Below are 18,370 nucleotides of genomic sequence, written 5' to 3'. Positions count from 1 at the left end.
ACTCCCTGGGATACTGACCTGGGCATGGACAAGCGCGGATCTCAGCTCTGTTCAGGGCCCCTTTAGTTGCTGTGGGGAAGTGCCACAACACACAGCTGTTCTTTTTTTTTCCCTTCCCCCCCTCCACCCCACCCCAGGTTCATCTTTTTTTTTTGGGCCACTTTGTTTGGTTTCCTTATGCCTGTAGAGCTGTGGGCACCGGTCCAAGCATTCTGACCACAAGGCTCACTGTACCAGGGAGACATGCAGCGTGCCCTGAGACCGTGACCAAAACAGGAGTTTCCAGAGCAGCCCATCACAGCATCCAGCAATTCTCCTTCTGGCTTTGCTACGGGCTTTGGAGTGGTACTGACCCCGTGCCAAGCCAGGCTGAGCTGCTCTCTGCTACTTCAGCTTTGGGTGCAGCTTTGAACCCCTCGAGAGTTTGCGTGATGCTTTTGGATGAGTAGGAGAAGACAGGGCTTGCTTTGGGCATGCAGGACCTTGGAAGACCCTTCAGCACTGGCATGAAGGGGAGAAATCCTGGCAAGTCTGGCAGAAAGCAGCTGGTAATGTACTGGTCACTCACCTGTGTGTGGGGATAAGTATGCACACAAACTGGACATGCATGCGGGCATCAGGATTGTCATGGCTGTCCAGCTTACCAAAGCACTTAGGAATCCCAGCACAGGGCACTGACTTGCTTCATTCTTTGGGCAGGACAATGTCTTTGCACCAAAACATGCCTGGCTTCTCCACAGAGGTTGATGCCGGTCATGCAGCTGTGATAGCAGCAACCAGATTTGCCCAGTGACTCCATGAAGCACTGGTGGTACAGCCAGGAATGGACACCAGCTCTCCAGCAGAGCCAGCCTGAGCTGCGAGGCCAGGAGTTTTGGGGGAGATACACCCTATTTCAGAAATCCAAGCCTGAGTGCTGCTCCAACTCTGCAACTACCTTCTAATCACAGAGCAGAGTCTAGTTATCTGTGGATATCAGAAGAAAAATGGCCCTGCCCAGCTTCTTGGGGTGGCTTCCCAACGTTCCTCCACCTACCACCTGGAGCCCTCAGCTCCTAGGGGCTGTTCCCTGCTGTTCCCAGCATCCTGAAATATGTTGGGCAAACGTGTGGGACAGTTTGGAGGCAAACAGGAGCGTTAGCAGCGCATGTTTCATGCAAGAAAGCCCTTTGTTGGCACCAGTTACAGATTGCATAACCGTGCCGGGAATGTTTTCTTTATTCCTGCCATGTTAAATGCTCAACCTGCCTCCAGATCATGGATTACTCAGCCTCCTTTTACTTCTTCAGCTTTTTTAGCTGGTTAGCATACTTCACCCCTTGCAGATGACAATCATTTAGGAAAAAGAAATCTTTATTTTATATTTTTTTTGTATACTCGTACACAAGTAAAATAAAATGCATATCTATATATACTGCAATCTTGTGAAGGAAAAGGTAGCATTCTTTAACAAATGCTGCCCGTAAACATGGTGTGATGGAATGAATACGGAAAAACTGCAATATTCATAAACATAGGATTAAAACAGCATCAAATTCATTACCTCTGCAAATGGGAACCTGCAATATTGTTCAGTGTGATGTCAAGTTACAAACAGATTTTAGACATTCTTTTCGGAGCATTTCTTACACTTTTTTTTTTTTTTGCCTGTAAATAAACCATATTTCTTTACCATCTGCTGTAGCAAAAGCTGCTTTGTGGGCCAATGCAGTTCCGAAGACCAAAGTTATAATTCACAGGTTTCAGGACAAATAAATTATGTACATCTTGGTGTTTGTCTTTTTTGTTTCTGTGGGGTTTTTTTTTGTTTTTGTTTTTGTTTTTGTTTTTGTTTTTTAATAAAGGCATCCAGTTAACTTTTGTGTAACAAAGCTTTCTCAGGGTGGATGGTAGTTTTGCTTTTGTTTGCAACATTTATGGAGGTCAGCAAAAGTCTAGTATTAAAGTGTCATCAACCCAGGAAAAAGAGTTAATTTTAGCAGAATAACAGTAAGCTCCACACCAAGGGGGGGATCAAAAGGCTTAGGCTGAGCTGTAACGTGGAGCTGTTTCCTTGCTGGGTGAGGCGGCACTGGGCCTTTGATTTGTTCTTTTTAGAGCAGCCCTGCCTCTTTTTGGTTGGGACTGTGGAAGGTTCAATAGGCTCTAGAAATTCTGGTTTCAACTTGGTCAATGGAGGGTCTACAATGCTGGGAAAGGTCCCAAAGGGGGAATCGTTTATCTGCTTGTTGCTGCCATTTTTGGAAGGGTCCGTCTCAACGTACTTGGTTTTGGACATGTTCTCCTTATCCTTGAGAGGGTTGTTGGAGGATGGCCGGCTGCTGTGGGAAGAAGGACCTGCCTTGCTTTTAGCTTCATAAATAAAAGACTTGTCAGTTTCTGGGTGGCAGCACTTCGGGGAGCCGTCGTGGGAGCCAAGAGGGGGGACCCCAGTTGGCAGTTTACCAGATCTGGTCTTAGTGCTAAAAACGCTTGTTCGTATCTGGTTGAAGGAGTCAACGCATCCTTCCAAGTCGGAGCTCTGCAGCCTTTTTAGGTCTCTCCCTGCCAAGCGAGGGGGAAGGTGGCACTCTAGCTCTGAAGATGATCCTTTAAACTGCTTAAACCAATTCCAGAGGGACCGAGCCTGGCAGTCACAGATCCACTGGTTGCCATTCAAACGCAGGTACTGAAGGGACACCAGGGGAGCCATGGTTTCTCCCGTGAGCACCGTCAGGTTGTTGTTAAACAGATACAAGGTCATCACTTTCCCAAGGTCGTGAAAAGACCGGCGGTGAACCAGGCTGACCCTGTTCTGGTGCAGAAGCAGCCGGTCAAGGTTGATTAGCCCACGAAAGACGTTCTCTGACAAGCTCTTGATTTTGTTCCCATGCAAAAACAGGTAGGTGAGGTTGGCGAGATCTATGAAGGTGTCATCCAGCAGGTTCTGAAGATTATTATCCTGAAGGTAGAGATATTGCAAGGAGAACAACCCTCGAAAAAGCCCTGTGGAGAGCTCCAGGAGCCCACAGCGATCCAGGTGTAAGGTGTGGAGGTGAACAAGACCCCGGAAAGTCACCGGGTTGATAGATTTCAGGTTCGTGTTGTCACTGAGATCTAACTCCTCCAGTTTGTTGAGCCCATAGAAGGCTCCAGGCTCAATGAGGCTGATGTTGTTGGAGTGAATCCAAAGAATAGTCATGTTGCGGCAGGACGTGAAGCTGGTGGACCTCACAAGGGTTATCTTGTTGTTGTGCAAGAAGATGCGCTGGCTCTGGATGGGTATCTCAGTGGGGATTGCTGTCAGTCCTTGCTGCTGACAACTTATTGTAATCTTCGGTTCACTGTAGCATACACACGCCCCGGGGCAAGACTCCACTTCTGACTGGATGTTCAAGCAAAGCACCAAAATCAGCAGTTTGCTTCCTAAAGGATAACAAAAATAGTATGCAAATTAGCCAGGGTCATGGGAGAGTGCTTTTCTTTGCAACTAATAGATGAGCCTGAAAATCACCCTTCTAAGTGTGTTGCCACTAACCACAAACAACATATGCCAGGGAAACCAAACAATTAAACTGCAGAATTAAAAATGCTCTACCCCTCAACACAATAGCTAAAATCAATATACGCTTATAGTGACAAAGTCTGAGCACCTCCTCAGCCTTTCACACTTGGGAGGTCTCTGACTTTGGTGGTGAAAGAGAAGGATCATCATGTATTTGCATCGTGGGTCCTGGATGCACGCCTAACGTAAGTCCTGCTCCAAAGAGCTTACCTCTGAGCAAAGGGGCTGGCTTCTGGGGGGGCATTTGTCTCTGCCACAGGCACGTTTAGCACAGTTCAGCCTGTGGGAAAACATCTGCCCAGCTGTGGCTGATGCCTACAGCCACCAGGTTGTACCAGGCAACTCTGCGTCCCATTCCAGCAGTGCCACCGGCTCCTTGCTTTTCAGGATCATTGAACAAGCAGGTCTCTCCAGATTGCGCTCAGAATGTAAGATGGAAATGTGACTTTTGTGACTTTCCATGAACAATTGTGGACTGTTCTGGTCTTCCTGTAAGAAATAACTAAGAGATTCCCAGAATAACTTAGAGGTCAGACTGGCCTATAGAGGTCTTGGGGCCAAGAGCATCCTTTCCTTCTCTCGGTCAAAGTCTTATGCCACATATTCTTGCTTCCCTTCCTCTCGCCCCATTTTTTCCTTTGAATCTGTGCAGCCACCAAGGAAGAGGAGAAAACAGCACATTTTTCCAAAGAGGGCAGTGCTGTTGTTGGAGGAGATAATGTACAATGCTTGATTCAGGGATTCCTCAGAGTTTGCAAGGCAGAAGTAGATTTCCCGTGTCCCAAGCATGCAGGCAGCCCGCCGGGGTTGAAGAGCCCCTGCGAGGAATATTTTTTTCATAGTGATGATCACCTGCTTCCCCAGGAGCTGGGCTGCACAGGACTTACAAGGAAGCATTCACCAAATTCACCAGCCCTGGCTGGGATGCTGGGAAAGGGCCCGGAGGCTGGGCAGAGGCTGTGGAGCCAGCATCACCTTCTTGAAAGGGGACTTGGAAGGGAGGGTCATCATGAACCTCCAGCTGAGAGACCTGCAGAGAGACCTTCTGTTGCCTACCCATGGTGGGGAAGGTGGGGAAAAGAGGAAGTTTCAGCAGTCCTTTACCATCAATTAGCAGCAAGTAATTAGATCGCTTCCTCTAAACCGCATACAGAAACTAAAATGAATGGGCAGCAACGGCAGCAGTGGGAGGCTCCGTTTGTGAAATACCACATGCAAGGGACATGTGTGTCTCCTTCCCAGCTCATCACAGTACCTCTGGCATAAAGACACGTTCCTCCCCATCGCTGGGGATCTCCAGCCCAGAGACAACAGCACCTTTCCCTCTTCGCTGTTATGGGAGGGGTTTTCTTCCTTGAAAGACTGAAAAAATTGTTCAGGCATGTTGATGCCTCATTACACCCCACGGTAATACAGCAGAGTTCAAAAAGTCAGACGGAAGAGGACAATGACGCAGAATGGGATACACTGGGGAGACTGGGGAGAGTCCGGTTGCATCCAGCCACACGTGCACGGCGCAGCACGCTGGCTCCCACGGGGCTGAATCCTGGAGACGGTGGCTGCATCTCACAGAAAAGCCTGCAAGGCGATGGCGCTGCTAATGAAATCACATCATCTTTGCATCGAAGTAGCAACTTCAAACCCCAGTGATAAAGGATTAAATCACACGGAAATTTCACCCAACTGTTTACTGAAGCAGTTACAGAGGTATCGGAGAAGCCAAGGCAGGAAAGTAATTTTTCTGCATTAACAGGCTGGGATCCCAGGACTGAGTTTTAGTCTAGTCAAAAGAATTCACCGTGTGCAGCTAATAAATCTGTGGTGGTCCAACAGTCCCATATAGGTGGGAGGCTCCTATACATCATAGTCCACATGGGAGAAAAAATAACAGCTCAGCATGCAGGGATAATTTGAGCCTGATATTATTAGCTGCTGAGCATCCCTGGAAGGCAGTGTGTTGAGTGCAGTATTATGACACATTCTGGCCGGCTTGTCATGTTTTGACATATCACGTCCCCTTGTATGGAGCAAAGTAACACGAGACAACTGAAACTCCCCGCTGGAGACATGTCACACCAAGAGAAGCCTCCTCGGAAATTAAAACCACCCTGGCAACTCTCTGACCAACACAATTCCTCTCCAGCTGATAATGAAAACCCATAGCCAGAGATATAGGACTTTCTGGAGCCTCCTTCTTCAGTTTTCCTGATTCAGATGATGGGGGCCGGGGTAGCACTGGAGCAATGGGATTCACCTCGCTATGCAACACCACCCACTCCAGCAGAACAGCGCTCGGGCTGCAGACAGGGCCACCAGCTGCATGGCTCTTCCCAGCTGCTCCTCCCTGCTTTGGCAATACCGCAGGGGCTACAGCCTACCCAGGGAAAAGCTAACCACAGCCCAGATGCATCCCACAGGCCTTATAAATGTGACACACTCACAGCGGAGTGAAGGCAGAGAACCGTTCCTATGTGAGAGGAATCACAATGACAACGCTCCTGTTCCAGCTCCAGCCAGGGGAGGCAAGTGCATAATAAATATACATATACACGGGAGGAGAAAGAGAAAACACGAAGCAGCTGGCAGAGAATGAGCCATGCGTATGAGTATCACCCTGCCCCGTGCCAGCCCCTCCTGACAGCCAGGCTCCTGCACCCTCTGGAGCACTTTGCTTGTGCCCTAAGCGTGCAACACCAGCGTTTTCCTACGGACAGGGCTGCCAGGGCTGGGCAGCAAGGTCCTGGCGCAGCTTCTGAGTGTGTGCGGAGCTGGAGGCACGCGACGGCTTCTCCCCAGCACACAGGAGCAGAAGGGAGGGGCAAATCCCGCTCCACTCTGAACCACGGCTTTTCTTCTCCCACTGCCAATGCCTATGAGGCTGCTGGGAGCTGTGAGTCAGTGGCACTGATAGCCGGCTGCCAGTGGAGCAGCATAGGGAAATTAATTACAGGCAGGGCTAGCCTGTGTGCTTTAATTAGGGACCTGGTGTTCATAAGCTGCTCGAATTAGCTCCTTCCACTGGAGACAGTTACTGTCAATCATCCCCCCAAGCTTTTTTCCAGTTAGTTTCCTGCCATGCAGCTCAACCATGTCCTGATTGATCCATGACAAAGCTCAGCACCCAGCAGTCGTCAGAGGGCTCCTGGCCGGCGCAGGGCCTGAAGCAAGTGCAGGAGTGGGTGCAGTCCACAGACAGCCTTGGGAAGTCAAGGTGACCCTTTCTTCCCAAGCCAGACTGGGGTATGCTGTGGCAGAGATCACAGGGACCATGCCTTGGCCCTCTCCCGCTCCTCTAAGGAGCTTCTCCATCACTGGTCTTCAACCAGTAACTGTGCCTTGCGCTCAGTGTCCCCAGCCCACAGCAACCACCAAATGCCACGAGCCATCTAAACCTTGCTTGAGGATAGTTTCATCCATCCAATTTCAGGCAAATATTACTTTGCTTTTTCTGACCAGGTGCCAACTGACCACTTTAGGACAGGGATGAGCACAAGGCAGGGTCCTGGGACAGAGAGGTTGCTAAGACCTGGCGTCAAGCCACATTAACACAGCTGCACAGTTTTAGGATGGTTTGAAGCACAGCAGAGTTTGTTTCTGTCTGCCTGGAATATACCCCTATATCTTCAAGTTCTCTCTTACTCTAGATCAAGCCCTGCAAGATCAAGACAGGCCAGTGGTATCACTGCCCTGAGCCCCCAGGGCTGGAGCCCATCAGCTGGACCTGTTTTGGGTTCCAGTGTCATGACACAAAGCACAGACCCAAGCCCCTTTACGCTGAGCCGAGCATTGCAGCATGGTGTGGAGCATCACCTCGCTGAGCTTTGTGCTCTAGCATGGAGCTGGGGCCATGGAGCAGAGGAATGAGCTGCAGCACTGATCTGGGGACTGTATCGCAGAGGTGTGTACAGGAACCAGGCACCACAACACCCATCAGCTGGGCACCCTGGCACAAAACCAGGTGCTTCATCTTCTTCTCCTCTCCACTCCCCCTTACTCATCCCCCTTTTTGACGGCCTCCTCCTTTCCATCATCCTCCCCTCCTTCACAGCCACCACATACCAGGGTTTGTCCAGCTGAGGTGAAGGCAGCACCCAGGCAAACCAGTCCATCCCCAGAGAGGCTGGGGCACATCCCAGCAGTGCCCAGATATACAGTGTTCTGTACATCACACTGCAGCTTGTTTCTCTTGGCACAAAGCAGAGGGAAGGTTGAAGACCTTCAGAGGGTGGTCAGGCAAGGATCATACCAATGCAGCTTAAAAATTGCCAGGAATAGTGTGAGTGTCATGGGCTTCTGCTCTTCTCAGGAGGCACCAAGCATCCATGATGCTGAGGGGTCCCAGTGGGTGCTGCCCTGAGCAGAAAGGTCAAAGCCCTGGCTGAGGGCAGATAACAAGAATCCAAAGGACCTGGGCAGAAGGGCCCCAGCTACTCCACAGCCCAGCTGGCACAGGCAAAGACCATTGTTTGTTTTCCTGGAGCTCTGGGTTCAACACTGGCTGTGGGCTCCTTCCTTTTCCAGGAAAAAGCCTGCCCTTAGGCCAGAAGTACAAGAGATATTCACTGGTGTCACAGGGAGGAGTGAGGTCAGAAGGTCCACCGTGCATCTGTTCCCAGAATACGTGCCAAGCCCAGATCCCCATGGAGAACTACAGTGTCCTCTCGACCTGCCAGATAAATCCATCGGGAGCTGTCAGTGCGCTCCCACTATCACTGCTGACTGACTGATGCCGAGTCCTCCACCACCTGCCGGCCTCTTCTACCCGCAGGACTCAGCTTTAGCGCCCATCCCTGAGAAAAAGGGTCTTGGCGTGACATCCATTCCTTCATCTCTTAAGACACAAAGCTATTCCTACCCCTTCCAGAACATGATTAAAACTTCACTGGATAGTTCCAGTCAAAAGCAAAAGATGAAAGAAAATCCAGTACCTGGAGCCTTCAGTCCCTCCAAGACTTTGGCTTTGAGTTTAGCATTTGTACCTCCAGAGCTTTCTTAAAAGCCAGAAACCTCCTTCAGTCAAACTGCTGCACTTCCCCTTTGCCATCTCAGAAGTGTTATGACTCACGGAACTGGGAAGCAATTAAAGTGGGTCCATTATCTGTCTTTCCGCTAGTCCCCTGTGCGATCACATTGTCAAACATGGCAATTAGAAAGAAAAGGCTCCGGGGGCCTCTAATAGATGCTTTGCAAACTTTTTAAGAGGCCAAAGCAAAATGCAATTTTCTGCAGTTTACAGAGCCCTGGCCTTTCTCTGCCGTGCTGCACTTGTCTCTATTGATTCGAAGATATTATAATGCGGCTTTCCTACAGTGGAGGGTCAATAATCATTTGAATTCTCTCCTGGTTGGACATAAAGGGAGTACTTTACAATACAAAGCCTTTTGCTGATGCACACAGCATTTTACCTTTGTTTATAGTATGACAACACTATAGCTGCTTAATTCCCTGTTCTGAACGGGTATTGTTTGAAATTCAGCACATGGCTTTGAACGCTACTCTGCAAAGCAGCTTCAGTGTCTCCTTCTTTGTCCTGTGGCCAAAGGTGGGTCTGTGTGTGTGAAAGCGTGTGTGCCAAAAGGAAGAGGGCAGCACTTTTATGCATTTCAAGTGGAAGGCGAATTGAGAAGTGAATGAGGAAGGAGAATTGGTTTGGACTAGCCTCACCCCAGGCTGGAGTTTCCCTCCCTTCTGCTGCCTCTTCCCTCCCTCCACTGCAGAGAGGAAGGCTGGAGTGCCTTCAGGGGGAGAAGGAGTGATGCTCTGCCACCACACAAGCACCTGGGAGAAGCAACTGGTCTGGGAAACCGAGGACTGGGAGCGGGTACGAACAGAGCAGGTCTCAGCACACAGGTGCCCACTGCCACGCAAGCAGCCAGCCGCAGCAGAAAAGCTGGGGGCTGCTGCAGGTCCCGTGGTGTATCTGCAGCTCCATAAGAGTGTTGGGGTGTCAGGCACCCCTCTCCAGAACAGTCAGTGAGGTGACTGGGGTGAGCCAGTTGACCATGGCTCCGTGTCTGCTCTGGGGCGCCGTATTGCTCTCCAGGCTCGGCTGGCTGGGTCAGCTCCATCTCCATGGGTCATTGCTGGAGCTCAGAGTCCCGGCTCAAAGCAAAACACCTATGCCTTGTTCCGGTGCTGAATCCCAGCTGCCTAAAAATAGGCAGCTAATTCCCTTTTTAGATACCCTTGAGGGTCTGAGACGCCAACATGAGTGCTGACGGATTTGACACAGCTCCCCTAGACCTGCTCTCCTCCAGCAGCTGGAGCTGGGTGTGACACAAAACGGCAGCAGGCCATGTTTAGGCACCTGAATCCCACTCCTAACTTCTACAGGTACAGTCTCTGATCCCACATGCTCTGGGACTGCATCCAGATCCATTAACCTTTGGGACTGTGGTGCTCTTCATCCCCTTTGGCAGTACAGCCTCAGTCCTGCTCTTTGGTCTATCCAGCCTCTCCCCTGAACAAGACAGGATTTCAGCAGAAAAAATATGGTATGTGGTCAGAAATGAAAGGTCATTTCCGTAATGTATCCAGGCAGGGGATGGAGGCAATAGATGTGCCATTTCCTAACTTCTAGGTGTTCATCTTTTCCACCTAAATCATACTCCCTCCCTTAATGTGATTTTTGCACTTAATATTGCAGGGATACTTTTAAGGGAAGAAGGTAAAAGCGAGTTATAGCATGTGCAATTCTTAGAATCCATCCTCCCAAATCTCCAGAGGGGTTTGAATGCTGATTTTTCAGCACCACTTATGGCTGAGCTACACGACTCATTATGTGAGTGGATTGCACCACAAACCTTAACCAGGGCATCTCCATCCCTTCACAGGCACGTGCCAAAGCAGTTCCTGGCCGGTGGTGCTCCCCATCCCTGTGTTTTGGCAGCAGCATCGGTTTAGCCTAACAACATTTGGGCAGGGTTATACTTTTGGTGGTTTGCCAGCATTTCCCTCAGCAACATCAGGGAGAGAAAGGGAAAGGTGATAGTTAACAGTTTATATTTCAGCCAATTTGAATATGAATTTGATGAGGAGGGCAAAAAAAAAAAAAAAGAAAGAAAAAAGCCTCTTCTCTAGCCAGAGGGTTTTCCTCCTGCTGAATTTCAAAGGCTTGCTGCAAGCCACAGAGGTGTGAAAGAGTCTCAAAGAAAAGGTCAAGAGAAACCTTCACAGGGGAAAATATCACAGGATTTAAATACAGGAGTCATTAGGTCCCTACATAACAATAACACTAATATCAATTATTATAGCCTAGTAATGCCCTGCAAGGCCAGGAAATGAGAAAGAGAAAAGCCCTCGTTATAACAGAAGAATGCGAGAAGAGCTGCATGGAGTCAGACAAGGGCCCATTTGGGCTGGTCTCACACAGCGGTCGGGAGCAGATGGGGATGGAAAAGCAACACTAAATGAGGGGAGAATTGCCCTGGCATCTTCTCCAAGCCCCAGGCAAACAGTGGCCCAGGGCCTGCCTGTGGCAGAATTTCCCTGTCTCCTTAACAGACTACAAAATCTTCTTTCCACTCTCTTAGGTTTTCTCCAAGCCCTAGGTCACGGTATGAATTCTGCTCCAGACATTTCTGCCATGTACTTCTCTGCATCTTTTCCAGGACCTCGTCACTGCAGGGGTGGGAGGATGACACTTGGGATGCAACTGCAGCACGGACTTGCGCAGAGGTTTAGACACTCTGCTCTTCCCCTTATAGCTCCTGCGCTCTGCCATCATTCAGCATCAAGCTGAGCTTTTCAGGGAGCCCTCCACAAAGTCCCAAGGATCACTTTGCTGAGCAGCAATAGCTCATTTAGAGCCCATCATTGTGTTTGTTTAGGTAAGGGTCTGGGCTGTTTGCCAGTGTACATTACTTTGTATTTATAAGTGCTGAATTGCATCTGCCATCTAGTCTGTGGTTACGAATTTTACCATGAAAACCCCTTGCTGCAACAAATCATCTGCCCAAATATCCACTTTCCTTCAAGCAGAAATATTAGCAGCGTTCACAGTTGCGCCCCAGTCTTAAAATGTGAGCTGGCTGCATGCAGTGGCATCTTCCTGATCCAGCAGCCAAGCTGCAGCAGCACTTCACAGAAATAAGGACTCGGTAATCCCTACCTACCAACACAGCCTAAAGATGCTCCTTAAAATGGTTTACACAAAAAAGAGGAATAAACTTTGCTTGCATCTTTGATATGAGGTTATTCTCTTAGGTATTAAAAAGCTGACCTAGTTATCACTGTTTGCTATGGATAGGCATGAGGAAATCCTATGGATATCCTAGGCCATGCTTCAGTGAGGGCTCTTGCCAGCTCTGTGCTCTGCCACCTCACCTGGTGGGACTAAGTCTCTGCCGATTCTATTGGCAGAGACAGAATTTTCAGCTGCTCTTGTGTAAGGCGCAATAAATCTGCATATTTTTGATCCATCTTGTTTCCTGCTACCTAGCGCATATCTGGAAGTGAAAAGTTTATGACCTTAAAGTCAAAGCATGGAGAATTCCTTAAGAAAAGGCCTCTGACATGGGTTTATACCATTCGGTCCCAGGCCTGACACCGTTCAACTTGGGTCCTTTCCATGCGGACAGTGTGGGTGCCAGATGCTGCTGGCCCATCCAAACTCTCCCAGTATTCCTTTTTTCCTCCTCAGAGGCAGGCTGCCTTCCCCTCGGTGTGCAGAACTGTGCCCCCTTTCAGGATGTGAGCAGGTATGGTTCCTTAACACTGGAATGACCATGGCCATGTCCAGCTCTCCTATAGACATAATGCAAAGTCTTGGCATTGCCTTGCTCCTGGCCCTCTCTAGTGTCCCTTCCACCAGTATGACACCGCAAGGGTCGCTGCACAACAGCTTCCCCGGGCCAATCTCAGCATCAGCCTCTGTACTTGGTAGATCACACGGGATCCGTAGGGATCCGGCTCTGAGCAGGTGAGGTTGACATGATACCGTGCCAGTTAGCAAACGCAAGAGCGATGGCTGGAGAAGAACCAAACTCCGGTGCCGATACTCAGTGCAGGGGACAGTCTGTGGCAAAGGCAGAAGTCCAAGGCAAACATCTAATGAGGAAGTCAGACGAGAGGCAGAAAATGCCCAGTGCCCAAAGGGAAGGTGAAAGCACATGGCCTGGAACAAGCATTTGGAGCAACCCTGTGGCAGCCCTGGGAGGAAAAAGGGAGAGGATGGGGAGGAAGGCTGTAGGCTTGCGGCAGGAGAGCCAGCAAAACAAGGGTAGACAGACATCCTACAGGTCCAAGTTGAACTATCCCAATCCACCTGTCAGGAACTCATCTTGGACGACTGTTCTGAACAATTGTTACGATCCTAATCCACTACACAGGGCTGCAGGGGCACGCTCACTGCCAAGCTGAGCTCGGCCAAACCGAGCACAGTGAGACGAAGGGGAAGCAGGCTCCTTCCTCACAACCTGGGAAAAATGTCACATCTGCATCTTTTCCAAGTCCCGGCCACCAACAGCCATGGTATTATCATAGCTATCCCTGCCGCTCTGCCTTTTGCCAAGTGTCATATGACCAAAATCCACACCCAGCCCAGTACATCCGAACAGATCCCAGGCTGCCTAAGAAAGCAGACCAAAAGAAGGTGTGAGCGGTCACCAGCACAGCGGATGAGGGCATCACAAAGTGGTCATGATCCTCATTTCCAGCTTATCCAGATGGGATGCATCCAGCACATTGCATGAACAGGATCATCTATGATACTGCCACCGTTCAATCCTCATACTGTGAAGAATGAAGTGAGAAAATATGCATTGTGAATCACAACTAGCTCCTACAGAACTTGGTATTATCTGTGCCATATTTGTAAAAAAATCAGGGACAAACAGGTGTCCAAAGGAAGTAAACTTGGGTTCCTGAGATGACTTAGATCTCCTGTGGAGCCCAAAGCATCTCAGGAATGCTTCAAAACATTATTACTAAGGCGCAGAGTTTCCTGCGTATCCAAACCTGGCACTGGTGAAAGCACTGTGTGTGCGGGTGACTCACAGAAAGGAGAGGTAAAGCTCCAGATGGCATTTACACCTGCTCTCCCCCAGCCATCTGCGACTGCACCCCACCTGGCAGCTGCAAATCCCACCCCCACATCTTCAGCGCTGGATGTGCCCCATTGCACGAGGCAGCCTTTTTCTTGGTTTTGTTTTTTTTTTTTTCTCTAAAATGACACTTATCTCAGCTTTTGCTTACAGACCCGGCATCTGCAGATAATGTGGAGAAATGCAGTCTAGGAAAGAGCTTGGAAGGAAAAGTTGCTCCAAAAATTTCCCATGACCTCAGTTTAGGTGTCTGCATGGATGCAGACAACCCCTGCAGCTGAAGAAACAGCCTGGGAGCTAATGCCCCAGGCAACACAAGTAGGATGGGGAGAGGGAGAATATTTTAATTTCAGGCACAGCCACTTTTTCAAAGAACAGCTAGAAATGAAAACATGAGAGCAGACACGGGTGACTGAAAATCGTATTTTCTCCACCCTGCTCACAACCTGATGCTCTTTTTCTGAGCCTGGATGTCCAGAGCTCTGAATGCCACCGCATGAGCTGTCCCCTTGATCGGTGGAGTAGCAGAGCCGTGCAATGAAATGTCAGGTCTCTGCCACGATGCTGCCTTACAGCAAGCTCTGTGGTCCAGGCACTGGGCATTTCTCGGCGCTGCCCTGGACACTTGGCCCCTCCACCCACATGGTGGGACAGGACCCCATGGGATCCCACCAGGAATCTGCACCACATCCCCATGCCAAACATGGTGGGACAGGAGCCTGGTGTAGCCGTGCTCCCCCCTCCGCCTCCATTCCCCTGTCTCTCCTGGCATCCCTCCCAGCTCCCCGGCACACAACCCCGCTATGTGAGCCCTTTCATTCCCAGATAAAAGCTGGGACTGGTTTTTAATAAGTGTGCAAATTCAACCTCCGCTGTCTTTATCGGGTGCCGGCTTTGTCTCCTTTGCCGTTTCAGCATTAGACATGCTTGCCTGCCCTTCTGCAGCTCTCTCATCCACTCTCGCCAGATAAGAAACACGACACCACAACTCTATAAACATATTTCTGAGCTGTGCAGACTCCGTGAAGCCAAGCTAAACAAGAATACAATAGGACGCTAATGATACACCTTCCCATTTGCGTGGAACTGGGGAAGCGCAGCGGGGAAAGGATCCCAGCCTGCAGCCAAGGCTGGAGCCTCACTGGTGGCAGCAGCCCCCAGAGCCTGGCTGAGCTCCCCACATCCCTCACAACAGATACCCACCCCATGTTTTCAAACCCTGCGGGATCCCACCGGGAATCTGCACCACATCCCCATGCCAAAAGCCTTCAGTTCAAGTTCCAGCCATTGGGTCTCATTACAGCACCTTCCCACTCTTTAATCAAGGTGGATAAAAACTCCTCATTCAGACTTCGGCTTCCCCTCTTTATCCAGAGATCATGTTCATCCGTTTCACCACTACAGGGCATTAAATGTTCATAATCACCTGTTATCCAATATGGCCCTTAAATCAATTTTAGAGTCGCTGCCCTCGAGCAGGCAGTCTCCCAGCCTGACAGAGTGGCCTACATTCTGCTCTCCGAGATGGATGACCGAGCATTTAGCTGTATTAAAATTCATGTTGTTTCGCTGTTGCCAGTCTACCAAGCAATTGCAATTGCTCTGCATTAGAGACCTGCCTTCATCATTATTTATCATGGCAAAATTTGAATCAGCTGCAAACTTTACGGGCAACTAATTTATATATATTTTCCAGATCATTCATGAAAATAGTGAAATACACCGGGGTGAAAGCTGAATCTTGCAAAGCTACCATGCAAGCATCTTGTTCGGCAATGATCCTCCAACAACCATCGCATTCTGAGAGCTTTTAGCTGCTTGTTTTCTTAATCCATTTAATAACTGTCCATTGATTCAATAGAGAGTATATTTTTGACCAAGTAAATCAAGTGCCTGACATAAACCTGAATACATTATAAAAAAAACGGATACATGAGCAGAGACTGGGTTGGGTTTTTTTCCCCACATCTAATACACCAGGACATCAGTCCATGCCTGGGGCTTGTTGGCATCATGGCAATATGATTAATAAATAACAGTGACAGCAGTATCTTTAGAAACTATATCAGAAACAATTAAGAACTGGGACTGGGTTTAAGAAATGGAAAATCTACCAGTTGAAATTAATGGTATCTCTATGCCTTTGATCTTCAGCGATGTTAACATATCCTTTGTCCCACAGCACTGAGACCAAACTGATCAGCCTCTCCTCACCTCCTGAGCTCTCCTACTTGCTGCTTTAAACCAGCGGTGGGCACTGGCCTTCCCTGCCTCTGGGGCTCCCCAGGTTTTCGGATATTTATAAGGAATTAGACCAGGAACCTTGTCAGCTAATTTTGACAGCGCACCCACGTGCACTCCTTAGGAAGAGGCTTGCACATCCCTCCAAGCTGGGTTACTGTTACTCTCCAGAAACCGCTTCTGACGGATGGTGTCTCACCTCAGCTGGGCATCCAGCTAAGATGCTACTTCACAGCCTCCACAGGCAGGTTGCTTAAGCACCCAGGATCATTTCAGACAAAAGAAAAAGGTTGCATTAGCACTGACTCAGTGAGACTTGTTTTTTCTCCAGGATCGGGTGTTCGTGTCATTCTACCACCACCCTGTCAAACCAATAACCTTTCCTTACTCTTCCACAGCAGGCAAGGTAGGCATTGCTGTCCCACTGCTGCCTTGTTTGAGAAAGGGATGTTGTAGCAACACATTTTGCTTCAGCCCCTGAAGCACATTACTTAAAAGAAGCAAACCATGAAGCTTTTTGAAGGCAATCTTCATCCTATAGCCAGGACCTGCAGATCTCCATGGGGACACAGACTTCACACACTGCAGTTCAGTCACTCCATGCAGAGCATTTTTAATGCAGCAGGTCTAATTTCCCCTAATACTAAGTGGCTATTAATATTTCACAACACTAAGTGTACTTTTTTCCCATTTAATTTGCCATCTTTATTTGTTTTAGTTTACCTCCTTCAGCACTGGGAGGGAGACCAAGGACCAACTACTGATTTGAGGGGAAAAATGAATCATATCACCAAAGGAATTAACTGAAGTGAAAAAAAAAAAGAAAGAAACCGATCAAAATTACATCAGAATCACAAAAAAAATGCACCTGGGAAGCTCAATCCTGCAGGATACCCCTGAGGTGAAGAGCAATAACATCAGGCATCAAAACGGCACGTGATAGGAAATACATGTATGAGCAGAATATCCCATCTCTTACAGCCTGGAAAAAACTCATTCCAGCATATTCACTGTTACTTTCTTTGGGATTTCTCACACTTGATGCAAGCCAAGGAAAGAGAATAGTAAAACTTGTGGATTTGAAGACAGGATAAAGTAAGTCCTCCTTTTCCCCTGCTCTCTGTTCCCTGCCAAAGTGGAAGCAAACTCTCCTTTCTCCAGGGAAACAGCTCGTGCAGCTTCTGACAGGAGCCGGAACAAGGAAAGCAAACCCTGCCAGTTCCAGTGGGGACCATCCAGACAACATATTTCAAAAAAGTGTGCTTTGTACCAGCCCAGACATGCAAGCCTTTTCAGCACTCTCCCAAAATCAAAACGCCACAAAAACTGGCCAGCAAACCATCTCAGCCCAGCAAACCCCATCCAGCCTCGGGTGGGGAATCAGCCCAGGGATCTCACACAGGGAAACTATGAATACTTCAGAGCAGAGCTAGGAATTTCAGATTGTCCTTTTCTTCTGGTGCCTCTGTCCATCCTCCCTCCCCTAGGGAATGTTTTAAGAGATGTAGCACTAAGTAAACTCGCATAATCTCGCTTTGATTATGGAGTACGAAAGGTTCCTGCATTACTACTTAGACCCTCATGAAAACCTGCTTCCACCCAGGATTTAAATACTGCCATTTCTGCTTCACCACCCTTGGCCTCTGCCTTGCTATCTTCCTTCTAAGATGTCATCTGGGGTGACATCTCCTTCACTCCCACCTTGTGCCAAGAAAACAGCCCAAACCAGCTTCCCTTGTGGCACAGCTTAGTCAAACCAGCACCATGCAGTAGCATCACGTAACAAGCAGCAACAGCCTGACACAGCAAGCAACTGGGGAAGGCACACAGGGCAAATGAGGTTGACAGCAAAGGAAATAATGGGCAAATTCTGCACAGACTGATGAAATGTCTCCTCAAGGAAGGCTGGCTTCCCCATGCTCCGAGGACCAAGCCTGTGCTGTTTCCACAGGAGGCCAAACTCATCTTGACTTTGCACCGATTGTATCCCAGTCTTTGCTGATGTGTTTACACAGTGTCTCCTGCCTGCATCCCTCTCCTGGTCATCACCACAGAGCAGCCTTTCTTCTTCACCCTGCCACAAACCTAAGTCTTCCTCTGCCCTGAGCAAAGCCTTGTGCTTCCCTTCGCTCACCATTCTGTACTACTGTGGGGTCCAGCTGCTGGGGAGCTGCGTGTCCTGCCCTGAGCCATCCATGCTCCCCATGTCACTGGCTGTACGCGCCGCTGGGGTCAGCCAGTGCCTTCACATAGGTCTTACACTGATAAAATTCCTTCTGGATCTTTATTCTTCCCGGGTGAGAGCATCCTTTGCTGAAGCCACCATGTGTCCCTCATCCTTCAGATAACGCTTTCTGAATCCCTAAATCCCCTTCATTACCAAGATATTCCAGCTCTTTTCCCAGCAGTCTAGAGGTCACCTTACGTTTTTTCCATTCCCAAATGTCTGGTTTGACATTTGCTAATGTTGAAATCCAGCTGCTATTTCTTTCTCCTCTCCTCTGACGTGTTTAAATCCTGCTGAAGGTGACGCATGCCTCTT

At 49.0% G+C, this 18,370-nt stretch overlaps 1 protein-coding gene across 1 annotated transcript in view; it reads right to left on the bottom strand.

Moving 5' to 3' along the window:
- Positions 1 to 1,335: 1,335 nt before the first annotated feature.
- RTN4R (reticulon 4 receptor) overlaps positions 1,336 to 18,370 on the bottom strand; it is a 78,999-nt gene continuing 61,964 nt past the window's right edge. Inside the window, exon 2 of the mRNA XM_037375592.1 lies at positions 1,336 to 3,405. Within this exon, the coding sequence (XP_037231489.1) occupies positions 1,976 to 3,405 (1,430 nt within the window). The 3' untranslated portion in view covers positions 1,336 to 1,975. The remainder of the gene's footprint in view (positions 3,406 to 18,370) is intronic.

Source organism: Falco rusticolus, chromosome 1 (assembly GCF_015220075.1).
Source record: "Falco rusticolus isolate bFalRus1 chromosome 1, bFalRus1.pri, whole genome shotgun sequence".
NCBI classification, from domain to species: Eukaryota; Metazoa; Chordata; class Aves; order Falconiformes; family Falconidae; genus Falco; species Falco rusticolus.
The sequence above is the reverse complement of the archived record's forward strand: the minus strand, read 5'-3'. Positions and strand labels throughout refer to the sequence as shown.